The 27,128-nt window shown below is 42.9% G+C and overlaps 1 protein-coding gene across 9 annotated transcripts in view; it reads right to left on the bottom strand.

Annotated features, from left to right (window-relative positions):
• The window catches only part of LOC132392867 (receptor tyrosine-protein kinase erbB-4-like), a 942,732-nt gene that overhangs the window by 514,523 nt on the left and 401,081 nt on the right, over positions 1–27,128 (bottom strand). For all 9 annotated transcript variants that reach the window (XR_009511679.1, XM_059967363.1, XM_059967364.1 and 6 more), the window contains exon 3: positions 5,276–5,462. Coding sequence is in view for 8 of the 9 variants with exons in the window: in XM_059967363.1 (XP_059823346.1) it covers positions 5,276–5,462 (187 nt within the window). In the remaining variant the exon portion in view is untranslated. The remainder of the gene's footprint in view (positions 1–5,275; positions 5,463–27,128) is intronic.

Below are 27,128 nucleotides of genomic sequence, written 5' to 3'. Positions count from 1 at the left end.
GGTTGACTTGATCTCTCTTCTAGTGAAGCCAAGGTCACGCAGCCACTTCTGGAAAGTGAACACAATAAAGCCACAGCAACCTACTTCAAATGGATAGCATGAGACCTTCCACTCTCTCTCTCTGCACTCTGATCTTAAATTCTGCATACTTGATTAACTTGTACTCATGGGCTTCATCGATGTTGTCTTCCCAGGGGACTATGAGTTCACCAATAACTACTTCTCTACTGGTGTCAGACCAGACGATTATATCTGGATGGAATGTGGTGAAAACTATTTGCTCCGGGAAACTGCCTTTCCCATCCAGTTCGGCCTTGACACACCAATCATTGGCTGAAGAAAGTATGCTTGATCGTGGGCCTGTGCTGTACACCCTTGACTTGGAGCCTTCTTTCACAAATGATATACGATGTTCTGTGCAACATGGGTCGTGAGATAAATTGTGCTGCAGTACTCTCTGCTCAACAGCTTCTGTTACAACTTCGAGAACGCTGTTATGTCTCCAAGTGTCATGGTCCCTTCTGGCAATCCCCCCACCTGGCTATTTACCTCAGGAATTGGGCCTCAATCCCCTCATTTAGTTTCCAATCATTCCCAGGTTCCACTAACTACACACACCTGCTTTCCATCAGCAAATGCAGGATAAAGACCCTGTGATCACAACAAGGGGTTGCCAGTTTGTTGGTCGACTCCGGTGTGAGTAACCTTGCTTCATGGTTCTTAGGACTGCCAGTTCTAAGTCTAGCATCGCTCCTGGATACCGATTCCATGCTTGGTATGTCAAGAATGCTTCCTGAGTCTGCCTCCGTGCCTGTGTCCTGCACCTGGGTGCATCCTCAGCCTTGTCCTTGCAACACCAAGTGTACATGCTGCTGGAAAGATTGAATCTGCATGCACTCAAAATATGCTGAAGTGTTCCCTTCTTGTCACAAGCAGCACACCTGTCTCTCTTATCTTCACACCAGGTGCTGAGGTTGTCGGGTGTTGGGAGTAGGTCATACGTTGATCTGCATAGAAAAGAAATGCGGAGCGGTTCCATCTGCCACAGCTCATTCCAAGATAGATGTCGTGGTTCAACACTTTCCCACCAGGTCCAAGCCCCTTGCTTGGCCAGGCCAGCTGTTTTAGCTAACCTCTTCTCCTCTTCTACCTCTTGTATTTCTTGTGTTACAAGCTCACGGCGCTCCTTACCTGTCGAAGATGACCACCACTTGTGGGGTGTCCATCCAAGTCCCTGGTGGCCTCGCTGGGTAGCCCCAACCATCTCCATGTGCTTCAGTCTAGACTCTGCCTCATCAACTGCTGCCCGGGCTGACCACTTCCTGCCTGATCTCACATCGGGCTGGATGTTCTTGATGACAGGATCTTTTAAGCCTCGAAGCATCAAGAATGATCTTACCTTGGCTACCTTGACCTCTTCAACAAGGGATTACACTGGGATGATAAGCTTTGTCTGGATTGCAGCATTGGTGAGGCTGCTCGATACTCCAATCCACTTCTTCACATACTTGTTGGTCTTCTGTTCCATTGCCTCAATGTGGGACATTGCCACTTCACAGACAGTTAGTGGCCACATTATCCGTGGCATCAGTCTGTATTGCAAGCACCACAACTTCAACTTGCTAGGCAAGCCACACTTGTTGACAGACATCAGACCTCTGCTGATCTGTTCTCTTGCCTCTTGGTGTCTCTCAGCTCCTCTATGTAGCATCGCCCAAGGCTCTTAACCGGTTGGTCCTGAATGGATGGAATCTCCTCTCCACAAAGGGTGAAATGAAAGTCAACCAGCTTTCCTCTCCAAAGTACAAAGCTCCTTGACTTCTTGGTCTTGAGCTTCATTCTTCCCCAATCCATTAGCTCCTTGATAGTACACTTCCCACTGCCTCCGTGCTAGGACCCAAAAGACTGAGATCATCCATGAATGCTCATATTGGTGGTAACTCCCCTCTGTCATCAAGTGCGACACCTGGTCCCACTGATTCATCAGCCCTCACAATGACCTCCATGGCTAACACAAAAAGGATGGGTGAAATCGCACATGCCATTAGGATTCCAACATCCAAGCTCTGCCACTGGTTGTAAACTGCCGAGTGGAAAACCTCATCCAGAAATCGTTGTAGTACTGCATAATGAAGTTTCTCACCTTAGCAGGAATCCATAGGAATTCCATCGCAAACTCAATCAGGGCATGGGGAACAGAACCATATGGATCACAACCTCAGGAAGCCCCCTCATCTACACATGGTATACATGGGTAGTGTAGGATGTGTAAATGAGGGGGCTTCCTGACTACTTCAGAGCTACCCAGCTGTTGTACTAAAAGTCTTTGGTCCTGAGGTCACCACCGTCAGAGTGTGAAAATTTCCTGCTGATACAGCGGCTAAATGCATCTACATAAATGGAGTCAAGCCGTTGTACGGAACATGTCTCAAAAATTGATCTAAAGTTCTGGATGCCAGCGTACTGTGGGAGAACCCGGGAGGGAGTGAGGGAAGGAGGGAGGAGGAGAGAGGGAGAGGGATACAGAGCAAGAGATCCAATGAAAAGAAAAGCTGAATTCTATTGAGGGTTCTGTTTGACCTGGAGTTTACAGTAATTTGGAAAGGATGGCTTTCTAACATCAATACTTATAGCAAACAGCAGGCGCTGATTCCAGAAAGGAGAAGAAAAAGAAGTAAAGCCTGATAGCCAGGCACCCATTTTTGGGGAGGGGAGGGTGAACTTTATTCTTAGTTCAAAGAGTAGCTCTGTAATTACTGTTAATTATTGAAAGTAGGATTTTTCTTTAAAATGGTACCCCTTAATCTCCAGGAGTGTTGCAGTCAGGAAGGCTGGGCTGGACAGTCACCATGATTTTGATGGATTGTCAGTGGATTATCTCCTAGGGTGGTCATGAGTATACCTATGTAGGGTTTGGTCATAGCAGGGGGTATCAAGAGAAAGGGAAGGGTATCCCGGTGACAATTGTTAATACATTTACCATAATCTCTCAGCCTGAAGCGATGGTATGTCAATGTGGAATAAAGAGTTCTGGTGTGTTTTGTCAATTACTGAAAATTCTGCCTTGTAGTGGTAATTAAATTACTGGCCAATTATGAAAAGGAAGAAATACAAGCCTGTTGCTTTGATAAGGTTTGGATATGGAGCAAATTCTCTGTCAGCTGGAGACACTGTGAAATACACAGCATTATGTGGAGCCCACCTTTGATCTGGTGACTCTGATGTCCCCTTTTCACAATCTCGCCCGTTAGTGTAAACAATCAAACATAAAAAAAACCTTAACGGGCTTTACGTGGTGAATGTGGAGCTGATGTGTCCCCGAACTGGGGTGTCTAGAGAAAGATATCACAGCCTCAAAATAAGGGCTTGGGCATTCAGGTCAGGGATAAGGAGAAAGGTGGCGAGCGTTTGGAATTCTCTACCCATCGTGGCTGTGGAACCATAATCGCTGAGCAAATTCAAGGCAGCAGGCAATAGATTTCTGGATAATAAGAAGCTTTGCAATGCGTGTGGGGAAAGTGACATAGAGGCTATGATCTTACAGAGGGTGAAGGGTCAAACTGCCTGCTCCTAGTCCTATTTCTTATGTCTTTATGCACTTATGTTTCTCCTTATTTAGTTTACCACGGCTAATCATGGGCTTGAACGCATTTAAACCACTTTTTATAATGTTGCTTACTTCGTAAATATAGTGCATTCCAGTTAATTGGAAGACATCAGAATCAGTACAAATAGGCAGCTGCCCCAATTCCCCAAACTTTCATGGAAGTAGTTAAAAAGGTATATTAAAAAAATACCAGCTATTGTTTATCTGAGTAACAAATTAATCATTTAGATGAAATATAGAACAAATTAGAACACTGCCAATTCCACTGGTGGTTATCCAGTGAAGACAGGAAACCTGTGCAGGAGAGTATTTAAAGTGGAAAAGCCATTGTACTGGGGCCGTTCCACTCTCTTGCCCTCAACAGTCCAGGACCAGTGAAATGAGTAGATGTCACAACCGGGGTCTTCCTTGGTTACTCTTGTGTCCCATCATGCCCTTTGCTCTCCATGAAGCATTACAGAGCTGCCTTCCTTACCGTTGGAACTCAATGAAGATCTCATCCTCCCAGACTGCTGAGGCTGACTTTGCATGCTGGGACAGGCAAACCCCTATCTGACCTGGGTATGAGGGCCAGCAGCTAACCTCAGTTGGTTCTAGCCTGCCTATCAAAGCTGGGTGGGGACACTGGTGCATGCAGACAGATACTTGGAGCCACAAGTGAGAGCTGAGTGTCGGATGGGGATCAAAGGTGACATTCAAGAAGATTGTCAATTTTGTAGTCCCTAACTTGGTGAAGTAATGGAGTCATTTCATTTTCTCTCCCGGCCACTTCTGGCATTTCCACTCCTGAATACTTGCAATCGAAGTGAGCAAAACTGTTCTGAATTAATTTACTGATTATTTCCTGTTAACTATCGGTGACAAGAATCACTGCTTTCTGAACACGAACACACACCACTGACGCTACTTAAAAGCTGTTCATTATAAGGATGGTGTAGTGCCGAATGACCACATAAGCACATGCAACTGATGCTAGTTGGAAACTGTTCAGCCGCAGTCTCCTGCCCCAATTAAGTGGCACATGTCCCAATAAATGAAGGGAATCCCACCTAATATCTCAATTTTGCTTTTGTTCTTTTTGTCCCAAATAAGTGACTGTCCAGATCACCAATGGCCTGATTAACCAGAATCCAGACTGCATGCTTGTATTTATGCAAATTTTATTCCGTATCCACACTTTAACCTCTCTTTGTTTTTTATATGATTCTTTATTCTATGCAATTGTTGAACGATCTTGTTTTGTGGTGTGTTGATCACACCCCGTCCAACACAGCAGAACAAATTCCAAATACATGTAAATGTAAATGTAAATGGTGAATAAATTGATTCTTGATCCTTTATGGAATGTCCTCTGACCTGATTAACTATCTCCATATGAACGAAGTGACTCATCTCTAATCCGCTACCCAGTAAATTGCCTCTGTGCTCTCACCAAATGCCGGTGTACTTCATAAAGTGTGGTACCCTGACTAGACCTAGCAGCGGCTGAATCTTAAGCATTGGTTCATCTATTTTTAGTTGATTTAGTCATTTAAATTATCTGAAGCAATGCACAGTTTGTATAGCTGGGGTTGGAACATATATATGACAAGTAAACTGAATCAAAGCTGAGTTTTCTTTCTAAAGGCAGGATAATATGAACCTTTCACATCTGTCAGTAGATCCTACCTGTCATGTTTTGTAGGCCCAGCTGCCTCAGTCCAAATGTTCCATCTTTCTTGTAGTTCAACAGGATAGTTAGTGCGTATCTTTCCTCGTACAACTTCGTCCCTCGAATAATTCTCAGATTTTCCAGAGGGAGGTATTCAAACTGGTTCAGGGCAGCCAGGATATATCCAGTGACCTCACGAATGGACTGAAGATTTAAAGAAAAACACAAGAACACAGTGAGGTTAGAAAGCCAGCAAACAGCATGCATAGCTTTTGCATACCTTAGCAACAAACGATCTACTGGAAGAACTCAACGAACCAAGCAGCGTCATTTGCAGGAAAGGAACAGCTGATGCTTTGGATCGAAACCCTGTGTCAGAACTATGGAGCTTGCACTAATGGAGAGTTCAAAAACACTTGCTAAGGATTGTGACCAACTCTGCCTGGGTGTCACCCTCCTGAAAATAGATGGTATAATAGCACAGCAGACAGTGCTGCTCCAGCAACCTGAGTTCGAGCTTGACCTTGGTGTTGTCAATGTGGAGTTTACACATTCTCCCTGTGACTGTATGGGTTTCCTCTGAGTGTTCCAGTTTCCTCACACATTCCCAATGATGCACAGGTTGTTATAAAATCATTGATTTATACAACACGTAAACAGGACCTGTTGGCACAAGTACACCATGCCAACAAAAGGGCTTTCTTGAGCCATTCCCATTTTCCTACATCTGGTCCATCCCTCTCTAAACCATTCCTTTCCATGTATTGGTTAATTCAACAGTATTCAACACAGAGCTGGACTGGCTATGAATAGAGTAGTCGGAGGGAGTTGGTAACACAGGGTTTGGGGCATTTTAGTGAACTGATCTGACTTAACTCCAGTGTCCGAATCCTTTTGCCACCGAAGTGTGTGGTCACTGTTGATGGTTTTGCCAGCAACAAAGGAAAGCATGTGTTTTGAGATCGCCATTGCGTCACTTTCAAGGACTGTACAACTAATGTTCTCACTATTATTGAATTACTTTTCATTTATTTATTATTTGCTCAATTTGACCTCTTTTGCACACTGGATGTTTGTCACCCTTTATTATATTAGTTTTTCATAATTCTATCATATTTCTTTATTTTCCTGCAAATGCCTGCTAGAAATTTGACATATTTGACATCTGACATATTCTGCAAGTATTTGGACAATGGACCATTTTTCAGTTTTTTCAGTTTTATAGTTTCGTCCATTCTTTCTCATGCAGGAGAGGGGGATTTGGGGGTTGATGTTCTTGTGGTGTTTTGTGTGGGGGGAACAATCTGGGGTTTGATCTTCTGTATTTTTGTTTGTTTTTTTGCGCAGGGAGAGGGGGATTTGGAGGGTTGATGATCGTGTTGCTGTACTTTTTCTCTTGGTTTGGTGGCTACCTGGAAAAGAAGAATCTCAGAGTTGTATACTGCACACATACCTTGACAATAAATGAACCTTTGAACTTTGAACCTTAGAACATATTTTGGTAATAAATTTACTTCAAGCTTTGTATTTTCTCAGTGCCCCTTTCTTGTTTAAAATGAAAATGTAAGCAGTTTATTAGTCTTCTTTTTTATTTCACACAACAAGGAAATGGGACTAGCTTGGATGGGCATCTTGTTTGGCAAAAGGGCCTGTTTCCGAACTGTACAACTCTACTTTTTTAAATATTTATTTTTATCTCTTATATTCTACAACTTAAAACCTGTCCAGACTTGCTGTAGTATATAAAGACAGTGCTGCTCCAGCAACCTGAGTTCGAGCTTGACCTTGGTGTTGTCAATGTGGAGTTTACACATTCTCCCTGTGACTGTATATAAAGAATCAAAACTAATCAGTAAAGCCCAAGACCTGATCCTCAATACCCCCTTCAAGTCAAGTCACTTTTATTGTCATTTCGACCATAACTGCTGATACAGTACACAGTAAAAACGAGGCAACGCTTTTCGGAACCATGGTGCTACATGAAACAGTACAAAAACTACACTGAACTACGTAAAAACAACAGATTAAAAAAAATGACACCAGACTACAGACCTACCCAGGACTGCATAAAGTGCACAAAACAGTGCAGGCATTACAATAAATAATAAGCAAGACAATAGACACAGTAGAGGGCAGTAAGTTGGTGTCAGTCCAGGCTCTGGGTATTGAGGAGTCTATACAATTGGATCCTGGATTTCCTCACTTGCAGACCGCAGTCAGTTCAGATCAGCAAAAACATCTCTTCCAATCTTCATCAGCACGGGGGCACCACAGGGATGTGAACGTAGCCTCCTGCTCTACCTGCTTTACACTTATGACTGTGTGGCTAAGTACAACTCCAACACCATATACAAGTTTGCTGAAGACACCACTATTGTGGGCCGTATCAAAGATGAATCAACATACAGGAGGGAGGTTGAAAACTTGGCTGAGTGGTGTAATAACAATGCCTCACTCAATATCAATAAACCCAAAGAAATGATTGTAGACTTCAGAAGAGGGAAAGCAGAGGTTCATGAGCCAGTAATCATTGGAGGATCAGAAGTGGAGAGGATCAGTACATTTAAATTCCTGGGTATCACTATCTCAGATGACCTGTCCTTGACCCATCATATGAATGTAATTGCAAAGAAAGCACAACAGCACCTCTACTTCCTCAGGAGACTGCGGAGATTTGGTATGTCATCAAACCCTTGGCAAACTTCTACAGATGTGTGGTGGAAAGTGTGCTGACTGGCTGCATTATGGCCTGGAATGGAACACCAATGTCTTTGAGGGGAAAATCCTCCAAAAAGTAGTGGATTTGGTACCGTGTATCACAGGTAAAGCCCTCCCAACCATTGAGCACATCTACGTGAAACATTGCCATAGAAAAGCAGCATCTATAATTAAAGATCCTCACCACTCAGGCCATCATCTTTTGTCACTGCTGCCGTCACGTAGAAGGCACAGGAGCCTCAGGATTTGCACCCCAGGTTCAAGAACAGTTACTACCTCTCAACCATCAGGCTCTTGAACAAAAGGCGGACAACCACATTCATTCTATTTCTGGTGTTCCAACAACCAATGGTTTCATTTTTATATCTTGTTATTTCATGCTCTTGTTATTTATTGCTACTTACTTACATTTGCATTTGCACAGTTTGTTGTTCATCGATCAGTTCATCTAATCAGATTAGATTTGCTAGTTTTGCCTGCAGGAAAAAGAATCTCAGAGTTGTATGTTGTGAGATGCATGTACTCTGATAACAAATTTTACTTCGAACTTTGAAGAAAGGAACAGTGCCAATTCTAATCCAGCTATATGACTGCTCAGAAATGTCCACATTTACACAGTGAGCTAAAGACATTTTACTTCTGAAGGCTGATTATTGTCACACTGCAGGAAAGGCGATAGCCAACTTGTGCACAGCAAGCACTCACCCACAATAATCAGAAACTTAATACTTTACCACGGTGCTAGCCCAGGTTTTGTTGTTTGGTCACAGAATGGGATAAGCCTACAGCCTACTGACATACAGTTTCAAAGGTTACCAACCACAGTTGTACACTGGGTTAGAGAAGCAATCGTCTGCTGTGAATCTATGAAAACTCTATATAAAACCAAATCACTTTCTCCCCCTTTCATGCACAATTGAGTAACTATGAAAGAACAAAGTAAAATCAGAGCTACTGCCATGTCACTGCTTTCCCAAATAACAACATAAGAAATAAAGACAGGAGTTGGCTCATATCCGATTCTTTTCCTTCTCTGTTTCCCAGATCGCTTGATTCAGTCTGCAAACATCTATTGATCTCTTGACTTGAATAAGCTAATCATAGAAGGCTAAAAAGTTTGTCTGAGTCTTTAAAATGGTGAAAGGTTTAGTCAGTGTAAATAAAGGTAAACTGTTAGCTGCGGCTACAGGGTAGACAGCTTGAGAGCAAAGTTTTAAAACGAAATGCACGAGAACGGAGAGTGCCAAGAGAAAACACTTCTTTTCTAACCAGAAGGGTTGCTAGGATCTGAAAGTCGCTGACTTTTAGGTAGATGCATGCAGTTTCAATAATAGGCCTTGAAAAAGGAGGGAATGAAAGAGTTTTTACAAATATGTCAAAGGTGATCAGTGGAAGGAGCTGCAAATGCTGAATTTTAGTTTAAACAGTGACACAGTTACTGAACAAAGCGACGTACGAATCCAAGTGATAACACTGGGTTCAAAACTTACCAGGACTTGTGTAAGGATGGAACAAAGTGGTAAACCTAAATGCATGAAATGATGGACATGTCTGGCTAAACTCCCCTCCAGAAGCTGGAAAACTTAAGCACCTGATGCTGTTATAAAACTCTTTAAAGCAGAGTCTAATTACTACCAGGACTGGGTAGCAGAGGCATGACATTCTGAAACATTCTAATACTGGTTTGCAGAAGTCTGTGGGAATTCGTTCTATTTCTTGGGCCAGCCCAGTGAGTTTCATGATTGGTTCTATTCTAGTGAATTCCTGCTGAAGTTTTTGACAATTTGAGGGTGTAACTTTAAGTGACCAGACTAAATGCAGAGGATTACCTTTAGAGCAGGTTACCCAGAATATGAAAGACAATTTCAGAAAGATTCAATACAAGTGTGTTTGGCTCCCATTAACTATTACCGCTGTCCTCAGTGAAAAGCACAAAGGATGCAGGTGCTGGAAATCTGAAACAAAAACAGAAAATGCTGGAAAGACTCAGCAAGTGTTACTTCTGGAGATTATAGGAAGGTACAGAGGGCATGCAAGAGGTAAGTTCTTTACACAGAAACTGGTGGGCGATGGCAGAGGCTGATACATTAGGGATATTTACACAACTTTTAGATAGGTATATAGACGATAGAAAAAATGTTGGGCTATGTAGGAGGGAAGGGTTAGATTGACGTTAGGAGGAGGTTAAAAAGTAGACACAATATCACAGGCTGAAGGGTATGTACTGTATATTCTCTGTTATATCAGAAGCCTGAACAACCCACGCAACCTTTCAAATAATCTGTTCTGGAACCATATTCATTTCCTCAGTGTAGTGACATCATGACAGTTTTACATTACAGTGGACTTCTTTTTCATTCTAATTGTGTTCTTTTTTGTCAATTTGTTAATACTTATGTACAATTTATGGTTTTCCTGTGAATGTTATGTTAGCTGCAACATCTGTGATGTTGCTGCAAGGAAGTTTTCATTGGAAATGTGCCTGAATGTATTTGTGCAGATGACCACAAACTCAACGTTGACATCAACCCCTTTGTCTTCTTTTGCAAATGAAGGAGAATGGCCTGTAAAATGCTGGAGTTACACTGGATGTCCTTTCCAGAAACCATCCAGATGCTGAGTTAGAGATGAGAACTCACTGCACCTGTGCCAATGTTAACGAGACAGGGACATGAGAGCCAGAAGTGGGCTTCTACCTGCTTCTGCTGGGCTAATAGAGTGCTAATGTTATCCCAGTGCCAAATTAAAGTTGAACATTGCAATTCAGTTAATTGTCGTCTGCACAAGTACATACATGCACAGGTGCTCCGACAAACTTGCTTGCAGCAGTATCACAGGCATATTGCATCATTTAAGTAGTATTCACGAGAAGAACATAAATTATACTCTAATTTATCAAGAAGGAACACAATTAGAACAATGAAGAGTCCATTTTAGTGCAAAGTGTTCATGGTTTTGTTAAACTATAAGATCAGGGTTTTACCTGCTGGTTCAGGAACCAATGGTTGAAGGGAAGTAGCTGTTCTTGAACCTGATGATATGGAGATTTCTGTACCTCCTGCCCTATTGCAGCTGCAAGAATTTGACACAACCCAGACAGTGCCGATCTTCAATGATGGATATTGCTGTTTGGAAGCAATGCCTTGGGCACACAATGGTGGAGAGGGATACACCAGTGATGTACTGGGCTGAGTGCACCAATACGCATTAGCATTGCCCGACCAGACCATGATGCAACCAGTCAGGATACGTTTAGCATTACATCTGTAAAATTTGTGAGAGGAATTAGGATGTTCTTGATGAAACAAACTCAGGATGTACTCAATTAAACACGTTAAGACAGTTCTGGCCTGTGCTGGTGTTGGCGGATTGTGTGTGTGAGAAGATGGGAGGGAGGAAGGGGGTGTGTTTTGCTGCTGTTGTTTTGTTGGCTATTGCGTTCTGCGTGTTGCTCTGCCAAGCACTCTGGGCGTGCTCTGCGGGCGCCGGAATGTGTGGCAACACTTGCAGACTGCCCCCATCATATGCTTTGGCTGTGATGGTATGCAAGCGACACATTTCACTGTATTTTTGCCGTACGTGTGGTAAATGAATGAATCTGAACCTGAAACAGGGAGTGGCAATGGCATCAGCCCACTTAACTACTACTGAAGGCTGCTGAGCAAATAAGTGGCGGGTTATGACACACATGTTGTAAAGAACCACTCCTCATGGACTGAGGGGACTCATTTACAGATTGCCAGGTCCTCTCCTGCCTCCCTGTGAACAGCGGTAACTCAAGGGGTCACAGGTCAAGGAGCCAGATTGCCACAATTAGTCACTTTCACAGAAGCCCTGATTTATACCAAGAACTGCTGGCAATGAGGTTTAATTCAAATAAATATACTAGGCCCTAGAATATTTACATGGGGACAGTTCAACGTACTTACAAAAGCAGGATAGAAGCTATCCTTGAGGCTGCTGGTGTGTACTTTCAGGTTTACGGATCTTCCACCTGGAAGATAATCTGATTATCTTCAGTTTATGAGGTAGGGGAGGGTTTGTGAGGGATTGGTTCTCTAAATTGAATTCAGCCATCTCCTCTCCCCCTGGGCAGAAGATGCAAAAGCCTGAAAGTGCGCACCACCAGGCTCATGGGCAGCTTCATTCCTGTTTTTATAAAATGATTAAACTGTGCCCTGGTACGATAAGATCATAATCCACCTCGTTGTGGCCTTGAACCTTTTTGTCTTCCTGCAATGCACTTTCTTTGTAACTGTAACACTTTATTCTGCACTCATTGTTTTTCCTTGTCTTAGCTCAATGTATTGATGTGATGAAATGATTTGCATGCATGGTATGTTTCAGCCCACGCCCCGGCAGGCACCCACCAATATCTGTGTAAAACAACTTGTTTCATATATTACCCTTAAACTTTCCTCTCTCATCTTGTGTGCATGCCCCATAATACTTGACATTTCTACTCGGTGAGAAAATCTCTGACTCTGCCCTTTCTATGACTTCTTTTTTTCTCAGCAACATTTTTATTGGTTTTGTAAATCAAGAAAGCATAGTATAAAGGAGGTTTGTGCAGTAGATAACAAACGTACAAATCACATCTATGAAAGAGATGCACCTATAGCATAATCATGCTTTGGTTGCCCCCCCATGCCCCCCCCATAAACTTCTATTAGGTCTCTTCTCAGTCTCTGACACTCCAAAGAAAACAACTCAAGATTGTCCAACCTCTCCTTATAGCTCATAGCCTTCTAATCCAGGCAGCATCACGCTGAACCTCTTCTGCACTCTTTCCAAAGCCTCTACATCCTTCATGCAATGGGGAAAATCAGACACTATAACCATGCTCTCATGGTGAAGAAGGTAATGTAATGTCGGGACCATGTAAACCTCGTCTGGCAGTGAGTTCCAGGTATCAACCATTCTCTACATAAAATCTTACCCTCAGAACACATTTAAAATGCTTCCCTCAGGTGAAACCTATACTGTCCAGTGTTTGATATTCTTATCATGGGTGGCAGGGGAAAGATTTTAACTAACTACCTTATCAAAAAACTTTTAGAATCTTTCACGCCCCCCCCACCATCTTTTGCTTATCACTCTGTACAACAGCCCCCTTCACCTTTTTCTGCTGGCTATCTTCTCCCTGTGTTTCAGTCCATCTGAAGGGCCATGACCTGAAACGTTGACTGTCCACTTCTTGGGTCATTCTCTGATGATGGTCAGTATTGAATCAGAAGAACCAATCAAATACTCAGCTGCCCATCAGCATGAAGCCTGCAGTGGCAAGGTGACAAAGGAGGAACTATCCCAGCTCTGACGTCGCTCAGTGCCCCTCGCTGTGAGTGAACGCACCACTTCTGCCTTCCCCTGACAAAGATGGAGTGCAGGTCTGCCGCTCTTCCATAGCCAAATGATAAATGGTAATTTCCAGACTTTGCACACCTGGAAATGAAGCTGTCACTTACAGTGCTAATATAAGCAACCGGTGTTATTAAACTGAGATGGCATTTTAAAGCTGATCTGTCACTCACTGTGAAATCTGCAAATTGCTCGTCTTCAGCCCAGGGACGACTTCTGTGCATTGACTATAATTGAAATGATTCAAGTGGCTTATGCCAACAAATATGGTAAATAACCAGGGCATTATTTAATGAGAAGCCCGCGGTCACTTAAAAATAGAATGTGCAGCAGAGTTTGTGTACAACAGGGAAATGGAAAGCGGAAGGCATCCTCTCTTGGCAGCAGTTGGATATTAGCTAATAAAGGCAGGTCAACCAGATTGAAGAGGGTCTTGTAATATTGCAATTCTGGCATGTGGGGGGGGGGGGGGGTAGAGAGATGAGGCGAGGAAGGAGTGGAGCACTCATGTTGATAGGGGGTTATTTAGTTGCCAACTGTATTAATGGCCAAAGCATGAAACAATCTCATTCTCAGCACATCCTGTGTCAATCTGAAGAAAATATTTGGCTCTTAGACACAGTCCAGAGAGTTTGGCATACTCTCTGGTTATTATTAAGGAATTACTACTGGAGGTGTCTTAGGTGAGATGTCAAACCAAAGCCCAGATCAGTTTTTTGGGAAGAGATCCTTGAAGAAAGGCCAAGAGCTCTCTCTTGCAACTGGCCCAAAAATCACCCACCAACCGACATTGCTAAAAGTGAGGATTATCTTGGGTGTTTCTGACAAATGTCCAACAATATAGTGCTTATAAAATATGTCTTGGGCTGTCAAAAGCCTCAGAACATCCTGAGAGTAAATAATTGAGTAGTGCTGCAACAGCTCTCGCTCAATGTCAGCCAAAGCAAAGAACTGATTATGACTTGAAATGGAAGGACAGCAAACTTACACCGTTGGTGGATCGGTGACGGAGACAGTCAGCCGTATTTAATTCCTGGGTGTTATAGGGTTAAGTAACTTTGGCATGTCATTGAACACTATAGATGTGCTTTTCAAAGTATCCTGACTGGTTGCATCATGGCCAGGTACACCAATTTGAATGAACGTAAGAAGCTGCTGAGAGTAGTTGATTCAGCCCAGTACATCCCTCCCCAACATCATTTGGAGGTAATATCTGTCACCGAAGATCTATACCACCCAAGCTATGCCACCTTCTTGTAGCTATCATCAGGCAGAAGCCTGACGAGCCACATCACTGGCTTCAAAAAGAGTTACTTCCCTTCAACATTTTGGCCTTTGAATACCTGCAAAAAGCTAATCACTGCCTCTGTATAGCAACAATATGAAACCTTCGCATTACAGTGGGCTTTTTGTTGTTCCAATTGTGGTGTTGCTTGTATATAATTCTTGTCTAACTCAGATCTTTCTTGTGAATGTTGTATACCTATGGTGCTGCTGCAAGTAGGTTTTTCATTGCACCTATGCAGACGTTTTCTTCTGCTTATGACTATGAACTTGACTTTGGCATTTGACTGCAAACACTCCAAGTGCTGAGTAGTTCCGGAGAGCCGTTTCCATTATCAGTAGGATTGGACCCAGGGGAATGACATTGCCACATAGGCAAGTAGTGAAGTTGGATTGTTTGTAACAAATGAATTATTCATTTTGCACTGGTACACCTTGTAATGATCATCAGAAGGAAATTTTAAAAGGAAAACATTTGCAGGGCTCTATGGAAAGAAAACAGGAGAGGAACTTTGTGCGGATAATGGCGAGATACAGCCTCCGTAAAGCTATCAGGGGTGCTAAAAGATAATGTAAGTCCAAACTTGAGTTCCAGACCAGGGGTCAGTTGTGGCAGGGCTTACTCACGGTAATGAGCTATAGAACAAAGTCAGGCAGCAGCGTCGAGGGTAGCACATCCCTTTCTGATGAGCACTCTGTGCACATTTTGAAGAGAAGGGATTTGGAATGCGACGGCCCTCAATGCACCTGTATCCACAGTCATCGCTGGAAGCAAGGACACTGTTCTGCAAAACAACTGGCTCCGACCGTGTTCATGTACGGTGTGTCCTTAGATTCTGGTCAGATCAGCTGGTGGGGGCAGACATTTTTAACCTCTCTCTGCTTCAGTATGAGATTCCCAGCTGCTTTAAGAAGACCATTATCATTCCAGTACTGCCCAGTGGCTCTAACTTCCACCATCTTTATGTGTTTCCAGAGGACGGTAATGCTATACATTTACTGCAGCCACCAGACAACCTCAATCCATTGCAATTCACCTACCGTCCACACAGGTCCATGGCTGACACCATCTCCCTGGCCCTACAGTCAGTCACTGGAGTATCTGGACAGTAAAGACACCTAGGATTTGTGAATATTAAGAAAATCCACATGTATGCATTTAGTACAGGAAAGTGGCACTGATTTTATTGAATGGGAAATCAGAAATAATGGGCTGAATGGTCTCTGCCTGCTTCTTTTCCTCAGGTTGTTTAATATCCGCTTAAAACCGTTCGCTTTGACGGAGCTCTTTAGTGACATCCCATAAATTTCCCATTTGGCTTTGTGTCGAATTTTGCTTGCCATCACTGCTGTAAAGTGATTTGGGATGTTGCCTTCCTACATCGACGGTATTATATAAATGCAAGTTATTGCAGCATTCAGCAAGACGGTGATCGAGGGAGCAGCTCTGGTTCTGTGGCGGAACTCAAGGAAAGGGGCTTGGGAGAGTGAAGAAGTGAATAGCCATTTTCTCTTCCCTTTTGCTTTCGCACTGAGCCGTCTCCAGCTTGCTGGTCGTTATAAAATTCTCATTATTCACTGCCCCTGCTCCACTCAGGAAGTCGGTACCCAGAATTTAAAGCAGGCTGAAAGACTATTCAATTTTACTTGAGCGCCAAATTATTTGTCCTATCTGTCCCAGCAGTCCTCTCTCACAGAAAGGGTCAATCTGAAAACGACACCAAGTCAAACGGTGTCTGACAAGGAAAGGAAAGGAAAATGACCTGTGGTCACAGAGAAAGAAAACCTACAGAGAATTAAAAGAAGTCGTTTAAATGGCTGCCTCATGCTTCCATCAGCGGAACACAATCAGCTTCAATCAGAAAATTTGGGTTAGGAAACACAGCACTGAAGAGCTTTTCATTTCCTCTCATGGCCACCTCACCTCCCCCTCGCACCCTGTTCGTTCCCTGAATCTCGATACTTCAGCACAGTCACATCAAATAAAAACAAGTCACACTTTGTTAGAAATCCATTCACTCATTACATGTCCCCTAGAGTGAAGAGCCTGCAGCCAATAATTTGGAGCTACTGTGAAATGAATTCTTGCCGGAAATAATTCTGTATTTACATTTTATAAACAATTTCACGCCATAAGAAAAGAAAATGCTGGAATCTTTTTCAGTACATTAGAATACATGAATTCCAGTGTGCTAAAACACACTTATTTCTGAATTTTGTGCAGGATTAATTGCTGCTCATTAAGATTTCTTGATCTGGGCACATTGAAGATAAATTGCCAGCCAAGCCTGTCTATACATAAGTAACAGCATTTTAAAGGGGCTTTATTGGGACAACCACTATTATTCTGAACCTCCTCCTGATTTTCGAGCCCTTTCAACTGCAAACTTATCGTATATTTAGCATTTGAGTTCAAGGAGCATAATAAGGTTGTAGTTAAATGAATGAATTAAAACACTCCCATTATTTCTTGATTTCCTATGAAAAGCAATTCTGTGATTTAAGATTTTATCTCACTTTCATGCAAACTCCATTGTAAAGTGCCAAAAAATGGTTTCTATAGCACTGCAGTGTAGCTTAACTCAGCCGGAAAAAATCAATGTTGCCTAAAATACCATTAATCTAATGTGATGCCATATGATCAATAATGTTCCTTGTCACTGTATGAACTTACAACTTTAAAGTGAACCCTAATCACTACTTCAGTGTAATAACACAATGATCACTTTGGCCACTTTCCACTGCAATGAAATTTATTTATTTCATGGTTTTAATTGTGCTATACCTTGAATAATTTATGCTTTTCATCTGAAAGCTGTGCCTCGAATCCTGCTGCAAGTATGATTTTCATCACATCTGTGCATATTTGGACTTCCTACTAATTGCAATAAACACGACTTGAAGTTGACTTATAAATCGTAATCACAACTTTCGTAACTGTGGTTTAAGATGTTGTACCATCCCTTTAACTGGGTCTGCAAGATACCATTTATTATATAACCTGATCCCTCCAATAATCTGCTAAAGCAAAGTACTACATATTTCAGTGCAATTCAATGGGGACAATGCTTTCTAATGATGGTGTCGCACTTCTGCCTTTAAGACAACAGATGAAGGATTCAAACCTGAGAACAGGCAATCCTGTAAACAAGACGTGGAGGTCCGGCACTGAGTTCTAGGAGATTATTAAACAGGAGGCTCTCATGAGATCGGGCTGCATAAACGCCAATCCCCCAACCATAACCATCTACTGCAAGGTATTAGACTAAAACCCCTCCCAATACTTGGGTAGAAAAAGATGGAAAGGCAGTATTTTTTAAATGTGAAAGATGGGACACTGTTGTTCAAAGGGACCTGGATATCCTTGCACCCCATTTAACTCAAGTCAAGTCGAGTCAAGTCAAGTCACTTATTATTGTCATTTCGACCATAACTGCTATGTACAGTACACAGTAAATATGAGACAATGTTTTTCAGGACCATAGTGTTACATGACACAGTACAAAAATTAGACTGAACTACGTAAAAAACAAAACAGAGAGAAAAAAAACAACTACATGAGACTAAAGACCTACTCAGGACTGCATAAATTGCACAAAACAGTGCAGGCATTACAATAAATAATAAACAGGACAATGGGGCAATAAAGTGTCAGTCCAGGCTCTGGGTATTGAGGAGTCTGATAGCTTGGGGGAAGAAACTGTTACATAGTCTGGTTGTGAGAGCCCGAATGCTTCGGTGCCTTTTGCCAGATGGCAGGAGGGAGAAGAGTTTGTATGAGGGGTGCATAGGGTCCTTCATACTGCTGTTTCCTTTGTGGATGCAGCGTGTAGTGCAAATGTCCGTGATGGCAGGAAGAGAAACCCTGATGATCTTCTCAGCTGACCTCACTATCCGCTGCAGGATCTTGTGATCCGAGGTGGTGCGATTTCCGAACCAGGCAGTGATGCAGCTGCTCAGGATGCTCTCAATACAACCCCTGTAGAATGTGATGAGGATGTGGGGTGGGAGATGGACTTTCCTCAGCCTTCGCAGAAAGTAGGTACAGCAAGCAATTGTATGTGTATTACAGGAGGAGTTGAGTACAAGAAGTCAGGGAGTGGTACGTACTGCCAGGGGTGGTGGGAGAGGCATTTAAGAAACTCTTAGATAGACAGGTGGATGATAAAAAAATGGAGGGCCATATAGGAGGGGAGGGTTAGGTTAATCTTCGAGTAGGTAAAAGGTCAGCACAACATTGCGGGCTAACAGGCCTGGACTGAGCTGTAATGTCCTATGTTCTATGTTTTATATTCTAAAAATTTGCATGATGTTGCCAGAATTTGAGTCATAGGGAGAGGTTAAGCAGGCTCGGGCTTCTTTCATTGGGGGATCGGAGATCTTACAGAAGTGTATAAAGTCATGAGGGGCACAGACTGGGTGAATGCGCAGGGTATTTTTCCCACGGTTGGGATATGAAGAATTACAGGGGACAGGTTTAAGGTGAGAGGGTTGAGTAGCACCCTGATGGCAGCTTTTCCCACCCTGAGGTCTGTCAGTATATCAAGAAACAGGAGCACAATCTCAAAATAAGGGGCCAGCCATCGGGCCGGAGGTAAGAATTAAAATCTTCACCCAGAACTGGTGAATATTTGGTTTTTTATGCCCAAGAGGGCATTGGAGGATCAGTCACTGAATTAATCAATGGATTTCTTGCTGTTGAGGGTATTAGTGGATCTGAGTTTATGTAGGAAAGTGGTATTCAGGACAAAGGCTGATCATCACCACTTTCAGTGGTAGAGCAGGCTCTATAGGCTGAAAAGTCTACTGTACTTTGATTTCTTAGATATTCACAGAGGACATTACACCTCCCTCCACACCCCATCAACAACATGCTTTCAAATGGCGGAATCGAATCTTTCCAAAACTTTTACCTAAACCTTTCTAAACATGTGGAAGCTTTAGAAAGAGTGCAGAGGAGATTTAACAGGATGCTGCCTGGATTAGAGAGCATGTCTCACGAGGATAGGTTGAGCAAGCTAGGGCTTTCTTCTTTCGAGCAAAGGAGGATGAAAGGTGACTTGATAGAGGTGTGGAAGGTGATTTGAGATATAGATTGAGTGGATACTAAGAGACCTTATCTCAGGGCATAAATGGCTAACATCAGGGGGCTTAAATTTAAGGTCATTGGAGGAAAGTACTGAGGGAATTCAGAGGTAAGTTTCTTTATACAGAGTTGTGGTGTGTGCAAAACCCTGCTAGGGGTAGTGGGAGAGGCAAATACATTACAGACATTTAAGAAGCTCTTAGATTTACATGGATGATAGAACAATGGAGGGCTACATGGGAGGGAAGAGAAAGATTGATCTTAGGGTATTTTATTTAGAGACTCAGCATGGTGTAGGCCCTTCCAGCCCATTGAGCTGCCCTAGCCAGCAACCCCTGACTACCCTAATTCAACCCAAACCTAATCACAGGACAATTTTCAATGACCAATTAACCTAACAGAAATGTCTTTGGACTGTGGGAAGAAACCGGAACACCCAAGGAAAACTCATGTATTCCATGGGGAGGAGACGCAGAATCCCTACAGAGGACCCTGGAACTGAACTCTGATCTTCGACACCCTCAGCAGTAACAGCATCACAGTAACTGCTGCGCTACTGAGGTGCCCAGGTTAAAGTTTCAGAACAACATCATGGGCCAAAGGGTCCATGTACAAAGGGTACTGTGCTCCAATGTCTATATTCTGTATTTTGTCCCTTACATAAGGTTGACTTTGCAATTGGTAAATGGTAATTGTTTACTATTGCCACATGTACCAAGATACAATAAGATTTGTTTTGCTTGCCATCATTCCAAGCATATATACTCTCTGGTGTGCAAAGGGAAAAGCAGTCACATTATGTAAAACATAGTGTTATAGTCACAGGGATAGTGCATTGTAGGTAGACAGTGTAGGTACAAGGTCACTGTGAGGAAAGACTGAGTCAAGGGGTCTATCTAAGAGCCTTATAACAGCAGGATAACAGCTGTCCTTGATCCTGCTGACTCCACCATGGACCATCCCAAGCCTGGCTGAGAAAGGAGGAGGATTGAGCATGGGGCTAGCAACCCAACACGATACAAGACCCAGAACTACAGAAACACCAACAGAAGCTCCAAAGACCTCATCCCCAGGAGGATCTAAAAGAAGATGGGCTACACCTGGGGACAACCTGAAAGACTGGCCCAGGACAAAGGACTCTGGTAAGCTGCTGTTGACAGCCCAGGCCAGGGGATGGGCTTAGGTAAAATAAGCCTGTTGATATGGATCTCAAGCTACGCACATCTACCCTGTTGGAAGGGGAAGAATCCTTGATTATATTAGCTGCTTTCCAAAGAGAGCAGGATGTACAGGCAGAGTCAAAAGTCTCTGGAGAGGAGGCTGTTTGCCTACAAAACAGGTAACTAAGATCCTTAACAAAATAGCTCTGCCGTGTGTGTTTCATTCTGTACAAATGCTATCGGTCCTCTAACCACCATTATAAATGACATAACTCATTCTGCCGACAGAATCCAAACTTAGTCAAAAACTACTGTATACACTTCTTTGTTAGCCTGGGATAAACCTACATTCTTGCCCTTGATAATCCCTCTTCTGGTTCAACACCGACTGGTCACACCTGCTTCTTACTCCTACCATTTTCAAGTGAAGGAGCACGAAGACATATTTCACCCTTGCAATAACAGCTGCAATCTTATCTCCAGGTGAAGAAGAACAGTTTGCAAATAATGCAGAAGAATATTTAAGAAAGAATATTTAAAGAATATTGCAAATATTTAAGGAAAACCCCAAGGCATTCTACAAGTATGGGAAGAGCAAGAGGAAGAGACATGTGAGAATAGGACCAATCAGGTGTGATACTGGAAAGGTGTGCATGGAGTCAGAGGAGGTAACGGAGGTACTTAATGAATACTTTGCTTCAGTATTCACCAAGGAAAAAGACCTTGGTAATTGTGGGGATGACTTACAGCAGACTGAAACGCTTGACCATCTGGGCATTAAGAAAGAGGATGTGCTGGAGCTTGTGAAAGGCATTAAGTTAGATCAGTCACTGGGATCAGATGAGATATACCCCAGGCTGTGTGAAGCAGGGGAGGAGATTGCTGCGCCTCTTGTGATGATCTTTGCATCATCAATAGGGACGGGAGAAGTACTGGAGGATTGGAGGGTTGCAGCTGTTGTTTCTTTATTCAAGAAAGGGAGTAGAGATAACCCAGAAATTATAGACCAGTGAGTCTGACTTCAGTGGTGGGCAATTTGTTGGACAAGAACCTGAGATGCAGGATTTATGAGATTTGGGGATACGTAATCTGATTAGGTATAGTCAGCATGGCTTTGTCAAGGGCAGGTCATACCTTATGAGCCTGATTGAATTCTTTTAGGAGATAACAAAACACACAGATGAAGGTAGAGCAGTGGATGTAGTGTTTATGGCTTTCAGTAAGACATTTAATAAGCTTTCCCATGCAAGGCTCCTTCAGAAAGTAAGGAGGCATGGGATCCAAGGAGACCTTGCTTTGTGGATCCTGAATTAGCTTGCCAACAGAAGGCAAAGGCTGGTTGTAGATGGTTCGTATTCTGCATGGTGGTCAGTGACCAGTGGTGTTCTGGAACCCCTCCTCTTTCTGATTTTTATAAATGACCTGGATGAAGAAGTAGAAGGTGGGTTAGTAAGTTTGCTGATGACTCAAAGGCTGGGGGTGTTGTGGATAGTCTGGAGGGTTGTCAGAGGTTACTGTGCGACATCAATAGAATGCAGAACTGGGCTGAGAAGTGGCAGATGGACTTTATCCCAGATAAATATGAAGTGGTTCATTTCCTTAGGTCCAATTTGAAGGCAGAATATAATATAAATGGTAAGACTCTTGGCAGTGTGGAAGATCTGAGAGATCTTGGGGTCTGTGTCAACAGGACACTCAAAGCTGCTGCGTATTTTGACAGCATTGTAAAGAAGGCGTATGGTGTGTTGGCATTCATCGACTGTGGGATTGAGTTCAAGAGACGTGAGGTATTTTTACAGCTATACAAGACCGTGGTCAGACCACAATTAGAGTACTGTGTTCAGTTCTGGTCACCTCACTACAGGAAGAATGTGGATACTATAGAGAGAGTGCAGAGGAGATTTACAAGGATGTTGCCTGGATTTGAGGGTGTACCTTATGAGAATAGGTTGAGTGTACTTGGCCTTTTCTCCTTGGAGTGACAGAGGATGATAGGTGACCTGATAGAGGTGTATAATATGATGAGGGACAATGATCGTGTGGATAGTCAGAGGCTTTTACACATGACTGAAATGGCTAACACGAGGGGGCATAGTTTTAAGGTGCTTGGTAATAGGTACCGAGGGGATGTCAGGGGTAAGCTTTTCACACAGAGAGCGGTGGGTGCATGGAATGCACTGCCAACGGTGGTGGAAGCAGATACAATAGGGTCTTTTAAGAGCCTCTCAGATAGGTACATGGAGCTTAGAAAAATAGAGGGCATTGCACTAGGGGAAGTTAGGCAGTTTCTAGAGCAGATTACATGGTTGGCACAACATTGTGGGCCAAAGGGCCTGTAATATGCTGTAGATTTCTATGTTCTATGCTCCATGTTCTAAGATGAACCTGATGACAAAGGAAATAGAGGGTGAGTCCCATGCTTTAGGCTGATGTCGAGTGGACACACTGATCAGTTGAGCGTGAGGGATTCCTTCCATTGCTCTATGGGATGTGGGAGTTTATAAATCTCTCCGTTCACCCCGATCATAATACCACAGGAACTGCAACATCATTTCCAATACAGGGCTATAACAACTGAAGGGGAAACCAGTCAACAAATTCTCCCCACGTTTCACAAACTCCTCTTCAAGAAAAGGTCAAGGAGGGATGTAAATATCCCCCAAAGAAGCAAACCCTTAATTTTACCAGAGCAAGTGCACGAAGGGGATGGGAGATATACGAAGGCTGTGCAGAGCATAAAAGTAACCATAGTGTCTGGGTGTTCTTTAAGTATGCAAAACTCAAAAGCAAGGGATTTAATTTTCAATAATAAGATAATTTGTCACTAGACAAAGCTCTGACATGACAGATCAGTGCAGCTTCAAGGGAAGCAGATTTATGGAGCTTGTAATTTTTTTTATTGGAAACAGAAGTTGAATGTAAGGGTGCTGACTCATGCTTCTACCCCACACAGAAGACAGCAAACAGAATGCTAAATCAATGAAAATGCTCCACAGAAGAGATATCGCCATCATGATTATAATAAATTGCCTGAAGTTTTATGACAGGAAGGAGGACAGAGTTCAGGCATGTTACTTCATAATACTGACATAAATAGAGTTTAGAGAGTGGGCTGCATTGAATGAACAATGACGATCAGTATGAGGCAGTCCAGGGATGCTCCACAGTGCAGGCAGCTCTCCTCTCTCTCTCTATTACATGAACAGCGTACAAGAGCGATGAGTTGGTGGTTGAAATGATCGTTGATAAGGAATAAGTGCAATAACTGGCATGCCAGATTAGCGGGGGCTTGGTTGTGGGGGGAGGGCACAGTGGGAAGTGAGTGATGGTGGTGGTAGTGAAATCTGATATCAACAACAATTTGTGTTTAAGGTGTATTTGTACAGCATCCTAAACATAATGAAATGACCCAAAGTGCTTCCACAGCAGCACAATTGGATAAATTACTTCGAAGAAATATTTGCTTAGAGATTCATCCTCAGTCAATAGTGCCAGACATGCCATAGAGTATCAACAATATACTTCCCTCTTCCTTTGCAACTCACCGCATTGGCTTCAATGTAACATGTTCAGTACTGCTGACAGGTGGTGTGGTTTATAGCCTTGCCTTTTACAACCTCAGCATGTCCAACAATGCTTAACAGCCAATAAAATATGGCCTGCAGTGTGGACAAAGCTGCTGCCAAGTGGGCTGGTTTCGTGACTCGGTCGTGGAGAAGCGCCGATGGGAAATAAGAGAGCTCGGTGTGCTAATGAGGTGTACAGCAGTGTCTTGGCATCAGGGTAGTACAGGTGTGGTGGTAATGGATGGAAGGCAGGTGACAGGGAGAGGTATAAGGCCGTGAGCTCCAGATAGTTCTAAAACTGGGGGTGACAAACATGTCACAGCGTTGTCAGAGTACACTTCAGGAAACAGCTGTGGACATCTGGAGTACCCTCAGAGATTAGAGAGTGACCACAGAGACTATATCTCAGAGATCAGAGAGTGACCACAGAGACTATATCTCAGAGATTCGAGAGTGACCAGTCACCACGAAAAGAGGAGACGTTCCTCAAGCTGAAGGGACAAATTTGCAGGTACTTACAACACTTGCAATTCAAACTTTCAAGCCAACCTACAATGCAAAACTAAGGAAAATCACTGACAATACTGGATTTCTGAAAGCAATACTCAGAGAAGGGAGATCATCCCTCCCCAGTGTCGGTAGTATTTATGGGAGATGATGGGGTTGATGCCTCAGGAAAGCAGCACTCATCATTAATGATCCCCTGCACCCAGGCCATGCAATATTCTCACAGTCACCATCGGGCAGATGATACAGAAGCCCACACCACCAGTTTCATGAGCAGCTATTTTCCATTTAGGACACACCTCATTCTTCTGAATTCTAGTGAATACAGGCCCAGAGCCATCAGATATGCTCTTCATATGACAAGCCATTCAATCCTTTGTGAACCTTCTTTGATCCCTCTCCAGCTTCAGCACATCCTTTCTAAGATAAGCGGCACAAAGCAGCTCACAATACTACAAATGAAGTATCATCCGTGCTTTATAAAGCCTCAGTGTTATATCCTTGCTTTTATATTCTACCCTCTTGAAAGGAATGCTAATATCACATTTGCCATCTTCGCCACAGACTCAACCTGCAAACTGGCAATCCTGCACAAGACTCCCCAAGTCCCTTTTGCACATCATTTTTTGTATTTTCTCTCCATTTAGAAAATAGTCAACCCTTTCATATCTTCTACCAAAGTGCATGACCACACACTTCCTAACACTGCATTCCAGCAGCCACTTTTTTGCCCATTCTCATCTGTCTAAGTCCTTCTGTAGCCTCTCTACTTCCACAAAACTACCTGCTCCTCCAACTGTCTTCATATCATCTGCAAACTTTGCAGCAAAGCCATCAATTCCATCATCCAACTCATTGACATATAAGGTAAAAAAAACTGATCCCAACACAGATCCCTGTGAAACACCACTAGTCACTGGCAGCCAACCAGAAAAGGCTCACTTTGTTCCCACTCTTTGCCTCTTACCACTGCTTTATCTATGCTAGGATCCTTCTTGTAATGGGCTTGTAGCTTGTTAAGCAGCCTCATGTGTGGCACCTTGTCAAAGGCCTTCTGAAAAACCAAGTACACAACATCAACAGATTCTCTTTTGTCTATCCTGCTTTTTATTTCTTCAAAGGATTCCAACAGATTTTTCAGGCAACATCTTCCCTGTGGAAACTATGCTGACTATCATGTGCCTCCAAGTACCCTGAGACCTCATCCTTAGTAATTGACTCCAACATCTTGCAAACCACTGTCAGATAGTTTCCTTTCTTCTGCTTCTCTCGTTTCTTGAAGGGTGAAGTGACATCTGCAACTTTCCGGTCTTCCAAATCCAATCCAGGATCTAGTGATTCATGAAAGATCATTACTAAAGCCTCCACAATCTCTTCAGCCATCTGTTATAGAACTCTGGGATATACATCATCTGGTCCAGGTGACTTATCTACCTTCAGACCTTTCAGTTTCCCAAGAACTCTCTAATTATGGTAACTTCACACACTTCATTACTCTTGACACCTAGAACTTCCACCATACTGCCAGTGTCTTCCACTGTAAAGACTGATGCAAAATACTTACTCAGTTCATCTACCATTTCATTGTTCCCCATTAGTACCTCTCCAGCAAATTTTTTCCAGTGGTACAATATCCACTCTTGCCTCTCTTTTACACTTTATGTATCGAAAGAAACTTTTGGTATCTTCTTTGATATTATTGGCTTGCTTATTTTCCTATTTCATCTTTACATAGAATCATAGAAAACATACAGCACAATACAGGCCCTTTGGCCCACAAAGCTGTGCCAAACATATCCTTACCTTAGAGCTATTTAGGCTTTACCCATAGCCCTCTATTTTTCTAAGCTAACTTCTTAATGACTTTTTAGTTGCCTTCTCTTTGTTTTTAAAAGCATCCCGATCCTCTAACTTACTACTATTATCTGCCCTCTCTTTGGCTTTTATGGTGGCTTTGATTTCGCTTGTTAGCCATGGCTGTGTCATCTTTCCTTTAGAATACCTCTTCCTCTTTGGGATGTATATATCTTGCACCTTTGGAATTGCTTCCAGAAGCTCCAGCCATTGCTGCTCTGCCGTCATCCCTGCCAGTGTTCTTTTCCAATCAATTCTGGCCAACACCTCTCTAATACCTCTGTAATTTCCCTTACTTCACTGTAATACTGATACATCTGACTTTTGCTTCTCCTGC

Source organism: Hypanus sabinus, chromosome 4 (assembly GCF_030144855.1).
Source record: "Hypanus sabinus isolate sHypSab1 chromosome 4, sHypSab1.hap1, whole genome shotgun sequence".
In the NCBI taxonomy this organism is placed as follows: Eukaryota; Metazoa; Chordata; class Chondrichthyes; order Myliobatiformes; family Dasyatidae; genus Hypanus; species Hypanus sabinus.
Note: the sequence above shows the minus strand (reverse complement) of the source record. Positions and strands in the feature narration are given on the sequence as shown.